General features: G+C 36.3%; 1 protein-coding gene across 6 annotated transcripts in view; it reads right to left on the bottom strand.

Moving 5' to 3' along the window:
• DMXL2 (Dmx like 2) overlaps window positions 1-18,516 on the bottom strand; it is a 178,297-nt gene that overhangs the window by 101,469 nt on the left and 58,312 nt on the right. For all 6 annotated transcript variants that reach the window (XM_067029865.1, XM_067029868.1, XM_067029866.1 and 3 more), the window contains 7 exons: window positions 16,139-16,317; window positions 14,107-14,290; window positions 11,045-11,219; window positions 9,142-9,381; window positions 8,324-8,595; window positions 6,994-7,690; window positions 6,536-6,657 (listed from right to left, as the gene is read on the bottom strand). In XM_067029865.1, the coding sequence (XP_066885966.1) occupies window positions 6,536-6,657; window positions 6,994-7,690; window positions 8,324-8,595; window positions 9,142-9,381; window positions 11,045-11,219; window positions 14,107-14,290; window positions 16,139-16,317 (1,869 nt within the window). The remainder of the gene's footprint in view (window positions 1-6,535; window positions 6,658-6,993; window positions 7,691-8,323; window positions 8,596-9,141; window positions 9,382-11,044; window positions 11,220-14,106; window positions 14,291-16,138; window positions 16,318-18,516) is intronic.

The raw sequence follows: 18,516 nt of genomic DNA, 5'->3' as shown, positions 1-18,516 counted from the left end.
TTACAATAGCCAGGACATGGAAGTAACCTAAGTGTCCGTCGACAGATGAATGGATAAAGAAGATGTGGCACGTATATACAATGGAATATTACTCAGCCATAAAAAGAAATGAAATTGAGTTATTTGTAGTGAGTGGATGGACCTAGAGTCTGTCATACAGAGTGAACTAAGTCAGAAAGAGAAAAACAAATACCATATGCTAATACAAAGATATGGAATCTAAAAAAAAAGAAAATGGTTCTAATGAACCTAGGGACAGGACAGGAATAAAGACACACGTAGAGAACAGATTTGATGACATGGCTAGGTGGAATGGTAAGCTGGGACAAAGCGATAGATGGGCATGTACATATATACACTACCAAATGCAAAATAGATAGCTAGTGGGAAGAAGCTGCAAAGCACAGGGAGATCAGCTCAGTGCTTTGTGTCCACCTAGAGGGGTGGAATAGGAAGGGTGGCAGGGAGACGCAAGAGGGAGGAGATATGGGGATATATGCATATGTATAGCTGATTCACTTTGTTATAAAGCAGAAACTAACATCCCATTGTAAAGCAATTATACTCCAATAAAGATGTTAAAAAAATAATAATGTAAAATATTTACTACATGTTGAAATTCTATTTTGGATATATTGGATTAATGAAAATATACTATAAAATTAATTTCACCAGTTTCTTTTCACTTTTAAATGGTTGCTAGAAAACTTTTAAGTTACATGTATGGCTCACATTATATTTCTATTGTACACTGCTGTTGTAGAAGCATCAATAGAAAGAGAGAGAGAGGGAGGGGTTACTAATAAAAGAATAAGAGTATTATAGGTATAAGACTTCTTATCAAAACACTGGAGGACAGAAATAACGGTCTCTAAACTTCTGAGGGCAAATAAAAGATCTTAAATCTAGAATTTAATATCCAGCCAAAGTTATCAATTAAATATGAAGGGAAAGGGACTTGCCTCGTGGTCCCGCGGTTAAGACTCTGTGCTCCCAATGCAGGGAGCCCAGGTTCGATCCCTGCTCAGGGAACTAGATCCCACACACTGTAACTAAGAGCCTCTATGCCGCAAATAAGACCCGGGGAAGCCAAATAAATAAATAAATATTTTTTAAAATAAATTTGAAGGTAAAGTAAACACTTTTCCAGCCATGTTGGATTCAGAATGATTTCAGAATCCTTATCTAGCAGGCGACCTTTCTTTTTAAAAAATTTACAATATTTGAGGATGTACTCTAACGACAGTACAGGAGAGAGAGCAGTAGCTAATGGTCCAGGAAACAGTGGTGGAATTCCAGGTGTGAAACGGAGAGGATGACATGTCTGCAGCATCCCGAAAAACACAGCTCAAATTAAAACACCAGATCAAAAGACCCTAAAAGGAATTCCTCCAAGAATAGAAAGAGGAAGATTTAACAGGCAGGACAGTTAAGAAGCTGGAAGCTCTTAGCCCAGTGGGGGAGAAGACTTAGGGTTTTTTTTTCCTCTCAACAAGAAAAAAGAAGCTCAAGAAATTAGAAATGCCAAGAAAACAACTGAAAAATTAGAGAAGAAAGTTTTGATTCAAATACAAGACGAGCAAAACTGTGGCCCGATCACTTGATGGAATATAAGAGAGGTCATTTGACTTTAACCCTTTGGACTTTCTCCCTTGAGAGAATCTGTGACAAATCAGTGACAAATAGTTGAAATGATCACATTTACATAAATATAACTAGATGGTTACTAGTTTCAATTTTTATAATCAAACCATAAGACCTAATTTTAGTTATAGAATAGAACGTGCATGTCATCAAAGACATTGAAAAGGTAATGCTCCAGCTGGCAGAAGTCAAGTTGAGAGCAGGAGGAGGGAAGAGAGAGTGCAGGGATGCAACTTTCCTCATTTTACTTTGGGATGATACAAGAGATACTGTGTAAAGAAGATGGAATGAAAATACAGGATTATGTATACATCACTTAAAAGTATAAAGGCAGCTAACAGAAAAACCAAACACACTAATACAACTAGCAAAACTCAGTGGAGAGAGAGAGACAAGTGGAATGTGAGTTGAATTCCCTGTCTGTCAAAGAAGATGGAAATGACTTGATTTCTACTGCTGGTAAATTAAGAAACTAAAATCTAAGCATATCATTTAGAATTATGGTGGTAACTTATCAAAAGAATTAAAAACAAAAGGTTTAAAGGGGTTTCCAATGAAGTGTGGGACTTGGGTAGGGTAGGTGATACAGAGTTTTTATTTAATAACAGTGCAGTACATGCTGTTTGAATTTTGAAACTGTGCACACATTTTAAAATGTTTTTGAAAATAATTTATAAAAAATTGATGTTAACAGGTATAAAGAAAGCCTTAATTAAAGAGTAATTCTTCCCTAAAAAAAAAAAAAAAAAGAACAGTTTCAAATCAAGAATCTAAGCTCCACCTGCTATATAAAATAAGTAAATAAATAAAAGAAAATAAGAAAAGGAAAAAAAAAAGAATCTAAGCTCCTAGGACTTCTCTGGCAGTCCAGTGGTTAAGACTCCACGCTTCCACCACAGGGGACACAGGTTCGATCCCTGGTCCAGGAACTAAGATACCACATGCTGCACGGCTCGGCCAAAAAAAAAAAAAAAAAACCAGAACCTAAGCTCCTATCTCAAAAAACCTAGTAAACGAAAAGCAAAAAAAAAATAAGCATAAGGAAGAAAATAATAAAGATAGGGCAGATACTAATGAAAATTAAAACAAAACCAAAAAGTTCAATGAAACAAATACCTGGTTCTTTAAAAACATCAATAAATTAACAAACTTCCAGCTGAAAAGAAAAAAAGAGGGAAGATGCTAATAACCATATCGTTAGCATGTGCCCCTGATGTAACACAAGAAGCGTCCTTCACACACCTGAGGTATTTTTCCCCAAAACTCATAACTCCAGTCTAACCATGAGAAAAATAGCAGACAGACCCAAGTCGAGGGAAAATACAATAAAATATCTCACCGCTACTACTCAAAACTGTCAAGGTCATGAGAGAAAGCTGATGAAGATGAAGAAAACTGAGAAACTGTCCCAGATCAGAGAAGACTCAGGAGACATGACAACTAAATGTAATGTGGTTTTGTGGATGAGGTCCTGGAATATTAGTGGAAAAGGACATTTGTGGGAAAAAATCAGTTGTCTTAATAAAGTCTGGGGTTTAATTAATCATATCACACTAATAACGGTTTCTTAGTTGTGACAAATGTATTCTGGTGATGTTAACAATAGGGGTATATGGGGAACTCTGCACTATATCTCCAACTTCTCTGTAAACCTAAAACTATTCTCAAATTAAAGATTTGTTTGAAAAATTAGGTCACTGAATTAATTATTGTTTTCAGAGTAGAAAGAGAAAGATAGGCTCATTAACAGAGGCTGATGGTTTAATGTTAATAAAGATCAGGAGAATAAAGAACTCCTAATTCCTACTTTGTCTCTGGTCTTCTATTTCAAGAATTTAGCTTACAAAAGTAGAAAGGACCAAAAATTTTCTACAATGAGTTATTACTTTTTAACTTTAAAAACAATAATGAAAATGGAGGGTTTAAGAAAAAAGTACATTGGTAAGTACATTGGAGCAGAAGACCAAGATAAATTTTTAAATTCCAAGAATGTATCCAACTGCTCTAAATGAATTTATACTCTCCTGGAAAAAATAATGCCCAGGTTATTGAGAAATTTTGCCAGTGAGAACAATGAACCACAGAGAATGTTCTCTCTGAGAAATCATGGGGATTGCCACAGCCAAAAGACTAAAAACAGGCCAAGGTTCCAATTTTCAACAAGGAAAACAACATTCTTCTGTAAGTCAGAATAAAGAGCCTGATGTCTATCTAGTACAACGTTTTAGTCATGAAGAGACATTAGGATACACACATTCAACCTACTATACATTAAAACAATCATCTCCTACAAATCTGACTTCCTTTTTTGACTGCAAAAGATTTGGCAGACAGGGTGTATTTTACTTCAGTGAAGTACACCACAAGCTGCCTCATGCAAATCCTTGGGATAAGCTGGAGAAATATTCTAGACAATAAAAATGGAGAAAGATTTCAAATGTACACTGCTAGGTTCTTTCTTCAGTCCAGTACTGTTTAACATTTCTGTAATTGACTTAGATGAAGATGTAGAACAACACTCATCAAATAGGCTGGTGATATAAGTCATAAAGCAGTAACAGAATCAGGATTCAAAAGGATGTACTGTTAAGCTGAGCCTAGCAAGGTGAAATGTAATAGGGAAATAAGTCCCTATTTGGGTCCCAAATTCAAATGCACAAATACAGAATGGCTTACTAGCCAAAAAAAAAAAACCTCTGTGATATTTAATTGAAAGTCAGCTTGATATGAATTACATACAAAGAATGTGGCATGCCTGCCCAAACATAATAGTATCTACTGAGAGATGCCACAATACTGCTATATTCTAGTGATCCTACAATGCCCGGTGTATAAACAAACTGAAAGCTGCTCAGAAGAGTAACCAGGGTCAAATATAAAGCAGTTCGATAAATTTATAGGCAGAGGAGCAGCAGGTTTGGCCTGAGGAAAAAAATTGGGGGGTTCCAAGATAGGTGTCTGAGGTGCTCTCACATGTAAGAAATCTTAGACTTATTCTAAATGGAACTAAAGCTAACAAGTAGAATTGAAGGATTACAAGTTTAATTTCAATATAACAGTGATGGTAATTCAAAGACAGAATGAGCTGCGTTTAGAGTTGAGCTTCCCTCCTTGGAGGCCAGATGACAAATTGGCAGGAATGTGGTAGAGACAAAGTATCAGATGGCTGGTTAGACTAGGGGACCTTTAAATCTTCCAACTCTAAAATTTGAAAGATGCTACTTTTCTAGACTTTCTCTATGCCAAACTTGTGGCTCCAATCCAATTACCACTGTTTCTGGAACAAGCCTTATTTATACACGTACTTTCCTGTATCCACTCAGGCTATTCTATCACTCAGCAAAGACCAAGGATTGGTCTTTCTGAATCTATCAAAAATGAACTCAAATACTGTCCTTAATAAAAACTTCTATGCCTACCCTACTCTGATCTCTTTTGCCCCTGAATTATGAAATAGTGTTTGGCAGTTAATTACATACCAACTTCAGACACCTCTGCTTCAGTCTTAAACTGTTATTTAACCTTTTATAATAATTTCTCTCCTCTGCTAAACTGAAATCCCCTTAAAGGCAGACACTGTATTCCCTACACGTCTAGGGGTACATGGCAGACATTCAGAAACAGTCTTTGAGGGACTTCCCTGGTGGTGCAGTGGTTAAGAATCCGCCTGACAATGCAGGGGACCCGGGTTTGAGCCCTAGTCCGGGAAGATCCCACATGCCGTGGAGCAAAACTAAGCCCATGCGCCACAAATACTGAGCCTGCGCTCTAGAGCCTGCGAGCCACAACTACTGAAGCCTGTGCGTCTAGAGCCCATGCTCCACGACAAGAGAAGCCACCGCAATGAGAAGCTGTGCACCGCAACGAAGAGTAGACCCCGCTTGCCGCAACTAGAGAAAGTCCATGCGCAGCAATGAAGACCCAATACAGCCATAAGTAAGTAAATAAATAAATAAATATTAAAATTAAACAAAACAAAAACAGTCTTTGATTTTCAATATTGGAAACATTTTTTATTAGTTATTTTAGTAAAAGGCACGTTTTTATAGGTAAATGGAAAATTCACCATTCAAATCTGAATACTGACTAATATGCATGACTTCCAGTTCAAATAGAGAACTACCAGAATGAGACATTGCCACCTACTGATAACATAGTCTAACCAGAGGACTTTTTTTTTTTTTTTTTTTTTTTTTGCGGTATGCGGGCCTCTCACTGTTGTGGCCTCTCCCATTGCAGAGCACAGGCTCCGGATGCGCAGGCCTAGCGGCCATGGCTCACGGGCTTAGTTGCTCCGCGGCATGTGGGATCTTCCCGGACCAGGGCACGAACCCGTGTCTCCTGCATTGGCAGGCGGATTCTCAACCACTGCGCCACCAGGGAAGCCCCAGAGGACTTTTAAAATAGTGAATCAAGCTCAGAAAAGTTCAAATTTTCCAACCTAAACATAGAGGTTGGTAAAGGTGCCTTAAAACCTTTCTTGAGCAAAATAAGATTAACAGAACCAAACTAAAGAGTGAAAAATGTCAAGAAAAAAAATCACATTTTAGAAACAAAAATCATATTTATTTCTTTAAATGTAAAACGTATTGATGTTTGAGGTGATGTACAGACTGTAATTTTTTTTTTTTTTGGCCGCGCTGTGTGGCTTGTGGGATCTTAGTTCCTCAACCAGGGATTGAACCTGGGCCACAGCAGTGAAAACGCCAGCAGACTGTAATTTTGATTTATGTAAATTGGAACACAAATTAAGAAAAAACAAACTAGTCACACAGAGCCCAGAACAGATGCTCACTCCCTAAACACCGATTAACAAATAAACATCCCAGACAAATTAAAAGAGAATTCCTTATTAGCTTAGATATATTAATAAAGACTAGGAAATACTTACTGAAGATTCTGGATCTGACAGTTCATCCAATAATTTTCTTGCATCTACCACAGCTTGGTAGAGTCTCAGGTTTTTGCCATCAGAAGCAACAAAGCAAGCACTTGCAGAATTGCAATATGTGCCTGAGAAAGTAAACACTTTGCATTATAATATAGTTTATTTTTATTACTGGCTGAAGTATGAGAAAAAAATATTCACACTTCTCTTTTTAGACATAACCATGGTCCAGAAACACAGATACAATTAACAGATATAAAATTATTAACCAAAAAAATTGAACAAATAGGTTATGAGAGGGAAAAGATGAAAAACAAAAGTCTAGAAACTCTAAACTTAAGTCTGATACCTACAATCTGAATACTTATTAAAAATCTTCCTAATGACAAATATAAATCATTTTGTATATAAATAACTGTTTTAAAGCTTTTATTAATTTCACTATTAAAATGAACACTTACCAAGACAGTAACTAGGAATAAGAGTTGGAAGCCAAGCAACATTAGAGAAGGCTGAAGTATGTAAAGAGTTAATTCGCGCCAACTCTGATACTCCTCCAGTGTATGACAAAGGTCCTATTGGGTCCACGCGCCACAGAATAAGTTCACTGTAGATGGCATTCGGGTCGTGAAATGTACGTGTTGCTGCATTTCTGAGAGGTTGTTTTGAGGAACCCTTTATGTGTCTTACAGGATCCATTAATCTACTTAATTTATTGTCTGAGTCCCACTGAAAATCTGATTCAGGAGTCAGCAGAGCATTATGATGAGACGATGTCAATAATAACGGTAAAACTGAATGACATGCCAGGTCATTGAGGTGAAATCTATGACCACAATATCTAAATTTGTGAGATACAGTCAGAACAGTGGTAAAGGCAGACTTATCAGCAAAAGTGACTGCCCATTGATTTAAAGAGCCATCTATGTGTTTAGAAACCATCATTACTGTGGGAGCTAAAATGTTCATATTTGTACTGTGTGGTCCAGAATGCAGCTGTGATCCATGAGGACTGCATTCAGCAATCATGTCTTGGTGTAACACAGTGTGGTGAGAATCTTTTGTAGCAGTTATACAGGCATACATCATGATATTTTTACTAAGAGAGCTTGCATCACCAGATGGAAACGCAACAGGAATCCGAGAAGAAAAAGAAACCTGAAAAACACAATTACATGATTCAGTGCAAGCAGTCTGCCTCCTCTCAGTCCTCCAAAAATACTTCCATTTTCAAAATGTCAAACCTCAGCTTCCTAGAAAAATATATCATTTTCGATCTCATTATGGTCTAATCCTTTTCCTCTATTTATATAGTATCATATCTCTATTCATTGCCTATGAGAAAACTGAAGAAATAGTTTCAAATATTTGAAACTTGCCTGTACATCTAGATGACTACAACCATAAATCTAAACAAATACTGTTCAGAAAGATGGCCGATAAAGATAGTAGATTTAATTAATAAAACTGAAGAAGTGGAGGGGACTCATCCTGAGTCACATTTTTAGGGTAGTTTCTTAAGTTTATTCAAAATATTGTGAATTCCCAGAAGAAAATGAATACACACACATTCAAGTACTCAGTATCACATTTCAAAGCCAAATTCATTTGACTTAAATTAATCAAGTTCATAAAATCTGTGGTCATTGACCCCCTTTGGTAGCAAGTTATTCTCCTCAGTTGCTTATCAAAAATAAAATCACTGAGTATGTCTGAAAACCTGCTAAATCTGAATAGCAACTGTTTTACTTTTTTAAAAAGTGTAAAAACTGCTTCATCAATAAAATATACCTGGACTTGTCTAAATATTCCAGGATTATATTCATCCAAATACTTTACATGCCACACTAGGAAGGTACCATCTACCGGGTGTATAGTAAAAAGCATGTCAGGATTCTTATTCCATTCAGTTAGCAGCATTTCGATCTTCCGATCAAGCAGGACTGTAGGCAGTGGCATTGGTACACTAGGTTGTGAACAGGTTCTAGGACTTCCCTCTCTTTCTCCATCTTCATATTCTGATGATCCTGTACCTGCTTCAGATTCTCTATCCAGGGATAATTCTAAATCAGAAAATAAATTTATCAGTACATACTAACAGAACCACTACAGAAAATTCATTTACATACTAGACTATCAAATTCATTTACATACTAGACTATACTACAGAAATTCATTTACATACTAGACTATCAATAAATAGCATACTAACTTTAGAAATCATGAATCCCTTTTCCAACTTATGGCCAGGAAAAAAAAACAAGGAAGGAAACTATTTTCTGGTATGAACTGAAAATTACTACATTTCTTAGTTTTCGATAAATCAAAACTTCATTCACACTATCACATTATCTTTATTATTACCGTTATTAGCAAAACCTGTTCCCCCCCCAAAAGCATGGCTTCCAAAGTAATACATTACTCAAAGCAATATGTTATAACAAAGCAAAGTTAGATGGTAGATGGTCCACAGAAGATGGTTAGTAAAGATCTGTGGAATGAATGGAAAAGTAAAAAGGAAGGAGGGGAGGAAAGAAAGATTACAAACCAAAGGTGGTTTCACAAAAAGCTGTCAGCCTGTAAAAAAAATCTGAACACAGTATACTAACCATGGTCTAGTTTCATACGTAAACCCCTCTCTCTTTCCTCCTGTGAACGTTCCTCATCTTCTCTATCGCCTTTGTTGTTTTCATGATCTACCTGCTTTTCAGAAAGTTTTCGTAATTGCTGCATAAATATTTCAGTAGATGATGTAAAATGAAATTCTTTGTTGTTTAACCAATGAACTACAAAGCCCCCATTTCCATCATCAATGTTAAATACAGTGCCAACCAAGACATTTGGAATATCTGTGGAATCAAAAAAGATAAAATTTCAATGGGAATTTCTAATGTCTTTTAAAATATTACATGTGCCTATAAAGACTAATTCCATTACACAGAAAATGTGATAAACAAAAAGTAAACATAACTCTAGCACGATCTGAAATTTTTAATTGAATTTAATGGTAAATGAACTAATGGCATAGACATATGGAATTAAATTACTAATTTAAAAATGAAACACACCAAATGCACAAACTTTTACTGAATCCTGGTTTGGGGATGAGGGAACAGAAAGACAAAACAGAAAAGCAAATCTAAAAGACATTTTTGAGATGACTGAAATTTAAATATGAACTGAATATCAGAGATTATGGAATTATTTCTAATTTTCTTAGGTATGATAATGATATTGTGATTATGTAAGAAAATTTCCTTATTCTTAGGAGATATTTGCTGAAGTATGTAAGGGTGATATGCCATGATATGTGTAACTTACTTTGAAAACATTAAGAAAAAATTTCACTCACACACACACCCACATATAAACATGCATATGTGTGTATATACAGAGAGAATAAAGCAACTGGCAAAATGTTAGCAACTGTTGAATCAAAGTGGGTGAAATGAGTGTTCACTGTACTATTCTTCCAACATTTCTGACTGTTTTATACTTTCCTCAAAAGTCAGGGAAAAATAATGCCAAGAAAGAACACAGGAAGGCAAGCAAACTTCTAAGTATAGCAGATTTTCTCCATGTGGGGTAACTGAAATTCACACTATAGAGATCAGTTCACATAAAACAGTATAATTCAAAAAAAAAGAAAATCTCCTTAATCCCAAATCAAATTATAAATAATCCACTCAATAGAGAGAAAAAGAGACTGGGGGGGAAGCATCCAGATATCACTCTTTTGGAACTGTATTTGCTAAATACCATCTTTATATAAATAAACATTTAAAAATAAAATCCTCTGCACCCTGAAGCAATAGAGTTCCATTTCAATAAAACGTAACTATAACTTTATACAAATATAGTTCTTCCAGCAATGTAATATGAAGCTAATAGGCCTTGTCATATGTTTTTCATGCAGAAAGAAAACAATGACCTTAAATAGAAGCTTTAAATATGCTCCTGCCCACAATGAACCTGCCTCATAATACTTCTCAACGACATAGGAGGAAAAGAGCAGAAAGAAAACATCAAGGTTAGAAGAAAAACTATCTTTCCCAAAGTATAGGACAAGAAAGTCTATGAGGGTATAAAACAAGATATGCTGAAATATAGGGAAAACTATGCAAAAATATACTTAGATAAAATTATAAAGAAGAGTTGAGAAGAAAGAATAATAGTGAAAATACAAAAGCGTGGGAAATCACACTAATTAACCAGGCTGCCACCACTTGTGTTCATCTCCAGGTTCAACTAAAGCTCTAATTACTTAGAAACTTTGCCATATTCTAGACAAACAATGGTGCTCAAAAATACTTATTTGAAGTTATTCCCTGAGGATCACACAGTCTCAATTTAAGAAATGGCACCTTATATTTCTGCTCCAATTAAGAAGTATTTTAAAAGGAAACATGGAGTATTAGCATAAAATTAGAAACAGGTTATAAAAGTAGTCCCACTGTTCTATTTATTTATCTTATTTCAGCAGATAAGAAATAAAACTTTACTATCCTTTACCTGTGGCGGGATTGATGCTCGCTGCAATGTGAAAATGACACAGTGCATTTGCGTGATGGGAAATGTGTCTTTGAACTTCATGCGTTGCCATCTGGTCATGCATTAATTCAGTGTGAGTTACAAGAATGGAAGACTTCCTTTGTCCTTTTCTTAAATTTTTCAAATGGTGTATTGTCTAAAATAGAAAAATAATTACTAAATCCAAGTCTAGGAAGTCTAATAAGTGCTGATCAAAGTACTTTTGATTGTTAAGGATTTTACAATTTTCCTCTCTGTGAAACCTGACCATCTTAAAGGAAACTTTAAGTACAACAGAACAACTTAATATATTCTCCACTGGTCTTGCAAATTTTATAGTTCAAGGCAGTAGTTGCTCAAAAACTTATTATCTGCAGAAACCCCTATAAAGATTAGGAGTCCAAAGTCTAGTTTTTTCAAGATATCCCAGTACTGAGATGAAATTTACTAGTTATAAGGGTGTAAAAAAAAAAAAAATCCAAATCTTCCTACCAGGAAGAATATTCCTCCCCCAAATTCTCACTTAGAACTAAATAGCCAGCTAAATAATCTAATATATAACCTCTATTATAAAGACAAAAAGAGGGTACAAAAATACAGAATAACAAGGGGAACCTTAACTTAGATAAGAGTAGCCAGGAAAGACCCCATGAAAAGTGTTGACCTGTGGAATTTGTTCAAACTGAGATATGTGTCTATGATAAAAATTCTGTACTGGCATACTCCACCATGTGAACTATTCTGACATGGGACCATGTCAACTCTCAGCACAATCTTTTCTCCACACCATAACCCCACCACACAGTGATTCCTTATTCTGTCACTTTACAATACTATGCTTAACAATAATGTACCATTCTTTTCCTTTGTTCCTTGCAATCAATTAAATAAAATGTGGCATCCTCTCAGTTCTTTCTGCAGTAAAGTAAAACATCTGGTCCCTCCTTTCAATTCCGCAGCCCTTGTCCCTTTTCATGTGAAAAACAGTATCAGTTCTATGGTGTGTCCTCTGTCTCTGGTCTCCCTGCTTATTTCTTTGATTATACCTATCAAATTATTTTCACTCGATCGATCTTTGACATTTATCATTATTTTAAATTAGATTGCCAAGGCTGTGCTATATTGGTCGGTTATCTTCTCCCAGGAACAAAATGTATAAGTATATATAGAATTATATAGACCTTGCAGTTAGGGGTTTTATAGGAAAGGACATTAGAAAGCAAAATAGCTCATAAGTCAGATAATCAGGCTTTTTCTATTAAAAACAATTTTAACTTTACTAGTTGACAACATTTTATTAAAAGGCAGCAAAAATGTGTCAAATCACTGATTACATATTATTATACTTTTGCTTTTATTTTATTCAGCAGTTAGTAATTCAATTTAACAAACACTTGAAAAGAAATATATTAGATAACATGGAGGATATAAAGATATCTAAAAGCCCTTAGTCTCCAAAAGGTCATATGTAATTTAAAGATAAAATGTTATACAAGTATATATAAATTATTGTAAACATCTAGTAAATAAAGTACTTTTTCCCACTAAACTTCAATAATAGCAAAACATAACTCTAACTGTTCTGACTTCTGCTTTAATTTCATTTATGCTTTAAATGTTGGAAAAAACTGTATAAAAAGTGCGCAATCACAGAGAGCATCAGAGCAGGACTACTTTACATAAAACTTTAAAGGACCACATCCTTAGCCTATTAAACCCCCAAAATATTTCTGCTTGCCAAAACTGCAAAACCATTTTGGCTATGCAACCATTAAAGTGTCAATGTAAACATGCAATGTAAAAGTATAATTAGTAATGTACAGAGATGTTTATAACACATTAAGTATAAAAAGCAAGTTATAAAACATTACTGCATAATATGATCTCAATCTTGTATATTAAAAAAATGTACAAACACATATTGGAATAGTTGGATTATAAACTCTACATTTTTTTTCTTTTTCCTAATCTAATTTTAGAATAAGCATATATTCTTTGTGTAATAAAGTCACATGAAAAATTAAGAAAATTAGCAATCTAGGTTTACTATAATAAATTTCTGGTAATTTTTAATAATGTGTTTATCTCATTTTATTCCCTAATCATAATGGGCACAACAGTCTGTACTATATTATAAATAATCTAATTTCTTAGAAAGCACTTTTGTTTTATATATAGTATTTAAAAACTAGAAAAGTTATTTCACTTTCAAAATATCAAACCATGAAAACTGTGCAATTATATAAGTTCACTTAATATCTTAACACCTTTATTCTTATTCATAAGTCTTTTTTTTTTTAACTTTTTTTTTTTTTTTTTTGTAGTACGCAGGCCTCTCACCGTTGCGGCCTCTCCTGTTGTGGAGCACAGGCTCCGGACGCGCAGGCCCAGCGGCCATGGCTCACGGGCCCAGCCGCTCCACGGCATGTGGGATCTTCCCGGACCGGGGCACGAACCCGTGTCCCCTGCATCGGCAGGCGGACTCTCAACCACTGCGCCACCAGGGAAGCCCCGATAAGTCATTTTTAATTAGAAAAATAAATGTAAAATTTAATCCTAATGAAACAAAAGCAAAATATTTTTTTAAAGATTGCTGTGGTTTATTTATTTATTTGTTTGTTTTTTTATTTTGCTGCACCACACAGCTTGTGGGATCTTACTTCCCTGACCAGGGTTCGAACCTGGGCCCCAGCAGTGAAAGCACCGAGTCCTAACCACTGGACTGCCAGGGAATTCCCCACAAAATATTTTTCATTACAACCAATTTCAAAGACTTTTACATGTTTTATTAATCAAAGCTGCCTACTCCTATAGATTTTCACACTCAACATGCAAACTGAAAGAAATTTATACTACTTATCTAGATTACATATCTGAGATCATTACTGTCTATATCTGTCTTCTAAGTGACATAAAATAAGTGAGAATTCTTTGCCATTAATTTCGTCATTATGTGTACCATGCACCATCTGCAACTTAGCTTAAGAATTCCCACCATACTCATTATCTTCAAGATTCATTTACCATTTTAAATAATACAGTACCTCAAGAGCATGTTGTACTCTGTCTTTGTGTCTTCCAGCATGAGTAAGGTTGCTGGCACTGCTGGAAGTGGTAGTCTCACAAATCTGCTCACCCAAAAGACAGTCTTCTGGTAATACGGTTTCTGCCCATAGCCGGCAGACACCATCATGGCATGAAGTTAATAACACATTACAGACAGAACCTCTAATGATAAAGAGAAATGAACAAAAGTTACTATGAGTATCAATGACATGAAAAATTAAAGGCTATTAATATTTAGTTCTTCATCCTTAAAGATGACATTAACGCAAAACAGTATGATCTATGTGTAGTTATTTTTCCAATAATGATAATGGATTTCTACTGACTATTTCACACTCTTACCAAACCCCATTTATTACCTGCTCAGACCTGCAAGGTGGTAGGCTGGACATAGGGTGCAATCAGTTACCATAAAATAAGAACAACCTAACTGTCCCTGACACTCACCTTAATTCATTAAACTTATGTCTTGAACAGCTAAACTAAATGACAGTATAGTATGCTTCCAATTGCTTTAGAAATTACATTGTGTGGAGAAAGAGTATCAATGGAAGAGCTTGAAATCACGCACAGTACGGCTGTGAACATCATAAAAACTAGGAAATGGTCCTGACGAAGGAAACAGAAATTAATGCCAGATTATACATGTGCTGCTTGAAAACAAGGCTCTGGAGGATTAGTATCTCCTAAACAAAACAAACTAAACATCAAAAGAAAACCTGCATTTCTGTCATTACAAATTGCAGAATGACCATAATAAAAGATCATTAATTATAATTAAACTACATGGTTTATGGCAGTAGTTCCAGCATTTTGTTTTATCCTTCTTGTAGTCTAAACAGTTTTAAATAGGTAAACAAATTTATTAATAATAAAACTGTAAGGAGACTATAACTTCAAACTATAAATCAATTTCCATTAAGCAAAAATGTCACAGCATCAAGCAACTGAAGTAGTTTAACCACTCATTGTGAAAAAAAAAAAAAAATTTTCCCATTAAAAAAATGCGGGCTTCACTGGTGGCGCAGTGGTTGAGAATCCACCTGCCAATCCAGGGGACACGGGTTCGTGCCCCAGTCCGGGAAGATCTCACATGCCGCGGAGCGGCTGAGCCCGTGAGCCATGGCCGCTGAGCCTGTGCGTCCGGAGCCTGTGCTCTGCAACAGGAGAGGCCACAGCAGTGAGAGTCCCACATACCACAAAAAAAAAAAAAAAAAGAAAGAAAAAAAATGCTTTACATAGAATCTAACTCAAAGGTAAAGAATTCTGCAAATGTTTTCCATAGATGCAAATAACTTAATTAAACAGATTAAGCTAGAGTAAACTTTTATTCAGATTCCAAAAATGTATAAATTCCCCATGTTATCATTTACTGAGCACCTCCATAATAAGTGTGCTATATTTCCCATCAAGTGCAAACAGTGCTCAGATATATTTAGCAGATGAAATAACCCTTCCTCAAGAATGAATACAGATTTCTAAGCAAGCATTTTTAGAACTGTATATATAATACAGGAATCATTGGTATGGGCTGTTTTGTAATTTGCTTAATCTTCTAAACACTTTTGAGTTCCCAGAATGCATATTACTGACAGTTTATTACTATGTTTTATTCTCCCTCAGTGTGTGCTTTCCTGTTACTTGCAAACATCTCCTTCCTAGAATCTACCGCTGCTGCTGATACTGACAATACCAGCTAACACTGCCCCGGCACACACAATGTGCAAAGGCCTGTATAAGCATTCACACGCACTCACACATTTCAGTCTCATACAACTCTCTGAGGTAGGTACTACTACTACCCTCATTCTACAGAGGCATGGAGAGCTTAAGAAATTTAGTCAAAAGCTCACGAAGCTGGTAACAATAGCAGAATCTGAAGTCAGGCAGTTGACGCCCAGAACCTCTGCTCTTCATTGCCACCATGTCAATTAAAAGGACCTTTGTTTTCATTATTTTTATAAACATATAAGTAATACAAAATGAAGTTCTATGACACAGTTGTCTAACCTGGGCATATATTTGCTAGTTTTACGCCATGAAAAACCTGTCACAGCTCGCGGATGTGCCAAATAGACAAAGGAAAACTGGGTAGATGCTTGTCTCCTTTCCACTTCATGATGATCCAGAGGTATAATTGAAGACTTCCAACCAGTCATAGGGTACCACACTTTCAAAAGACAATCATCCTGTGAAAATATATAGGCCAATATAAAATTAATTTGTATCTACACATTTCAAAATTTAAGTGGTTTGAAGAAGCTTTAAAAATTAAGCTATATTGGTGTCAGTTTATTTATCTCTAGTAAAAATAAAATACAGGGCTTCCCTGGTGGCGCAGTGGTTGGGAGTCAGCCTGCCGATGCAGGGGACGCGGGTTCGTGCCCCGGTCCGGGAGGATCCCACATGCCGCGGACCGGCTGGGCCCGTGGCCACGGCCGCTGGGCCTGTGCGTCTGGAGCCTGTGCTCTGCGGCGGGAGAGGCCGCCACAGTGAGAGGCCCGCATACCACAAAAATAAAATACAGTGTGTGTGTGAAACCAAAATTAAGCTATATATAAAAACTAAAATGTGTGCTATATATAATATAGCTATATATAATATAAAACTAAACCTAAAATGATGCTTATTATTCTAAATAATACCATTCTTGAGAAATAACTGGTCAGTGTGCTCATTATCAATCTTCTCTACACAAAGGTGCTTTTCAAACAGAGATTGCAGCCGAATTCCCCCACTTCAATACACAAGAGTCACTGTAAAGAAAAGACTGGAACCAGATGGTAGCCTGGATAAGAAAGAAGCCATGTTATCTGTCACTGTTATCATCTTCTCCTTTTTGAAGAGAGCTGAAAGGATGAGACAAACCCTTTCTAAATATGAATTGCTTCTTACTCTAAGTCAGGATTCAGCAAACTCTTCCTGTAAAAGGCCAAGTAAGTTAGGCTTTGCGGACCACACAGCCTGTGACACAGATTCTTCTTGGTTGTTTTTTTTTTTTTTTTTTCTTAGAACCCTTCAAAAATGTAAAATCCGGGCTTCCCTGGTGGCGCAGTGGTTGAGAGTCTGCCTGCCAATGCAGGGGACATGGGTTCGTGCCCCGGTCCGAGAGGATGCTGCATGTCGCGGAGCAGCTGGGCCCGTGAGCCACGGCCCCGGAGCCTGTGCTCTGCAACGGGAGAGGCCACAACAGTGAGAGGCCCGCGTACCGCAAAAAAAAAAAAAAAAAAAAAAAAGTAAAATCCATTCTTGGTTCATGGGCCACAGTGTCCTGATTCCTACTCTAAATGATGAGAGGGCATCTAGGCAGTTTTTGAGAACCACTTCTATGCCCACTTAAGATATTTAAAGGTATAACAATAGGCTCTGACTTTATCATTTTACTTAGTTCTAAGAATTTTGTTAAAGGCCTAAATAATTTTATCTTATTTAACAGGAACTATCTCTTTTATAGTGCTTCATCCTCTATGGTGAAAAGTACATGAAGGAAAATAAAAAATTGATAACATTTATGTGAAAATCTCAATCTCTAAGAAACAATGAAATTATGTATAGGTCCAAATATTTTCACCTGGACTAGACAAACACTTCTGTTTTTTTCCATCTTAGTATTCATTCTCAATCTATACTACATAATGTATGTTTCCACTAAGGTCTCATTTATTCGGATATTTGAATTACACAACAAATCTCTTTAAGTACTTATTCTGAGACAACCACTTAACAGTACACTAGTTGCTTTCCTCCAAGTACTTTCTCTACCTTAGCATCATTTTCACCTTCCCAAAGTTACCGCACAACCTACGGCAGTAGTTTCAGACTATGTATCACAAAAACCCTTGAGGTAACTGAGAGCCCTTAAGGAGTCATAAAGGAAAGTCAGAGATCCTCCACAAGCCGAGCAATCAAGCCCCTTTTCCCATTCCCGCCAGCTTCCCCCTCAAATGAAGCAGCCTCACCATTCTCATCTGTTACTACCTACAACTCTAAAAACACACAGAATTAAACTAGAAATCAGTACAAGAAAGATAGATAGAAAATTCCCAAATATTTATAAACTAAACAAAAACACTTCTAAATTACAAGACAAATTTTTTTAAACTTATTTATTTTATTTTTGGCTGCACTGGGTCTTCGTTGCTGCACACAGGCTTTTCTCTAGTTGAGGTGAGTGGGGGCTACTCTTCATTGCGGTGTGCGGGCTTCTCATTGTGGTGGCTTCTCTTGTTGTGGAGCATGGGCTCTAGGCGCATGGGCTTCAGTAGCTGTGGCTCAAAGGCTCTAGAGCGCAGGCTCAGCAGCTGTGACACACGGGCTTAGTTCCTCCGCGGCATGTGGGATCTTCCCAGACCAGGGATCAAACCCGTGTCCCCTGCATTGGCAGGTGG

The sequence above is a fragment of the Kogia breviceps genome, chromosome 3 (assembly GCF_026419965.1).
Source record: "Kogia breviceps isolate mKogBre1 chromosome 3, mKogBre1 haplotype 1, whole genome shotgun sequence".
NCBI lineage: Eukaryota > Metazoa > Chordata > Mammalia > Artiodactyla > Physeteridae > Kogia > Kogia breviceps.
This window is presented reverse-complemented; position numbering and strand designations above follow the sequence as displayed.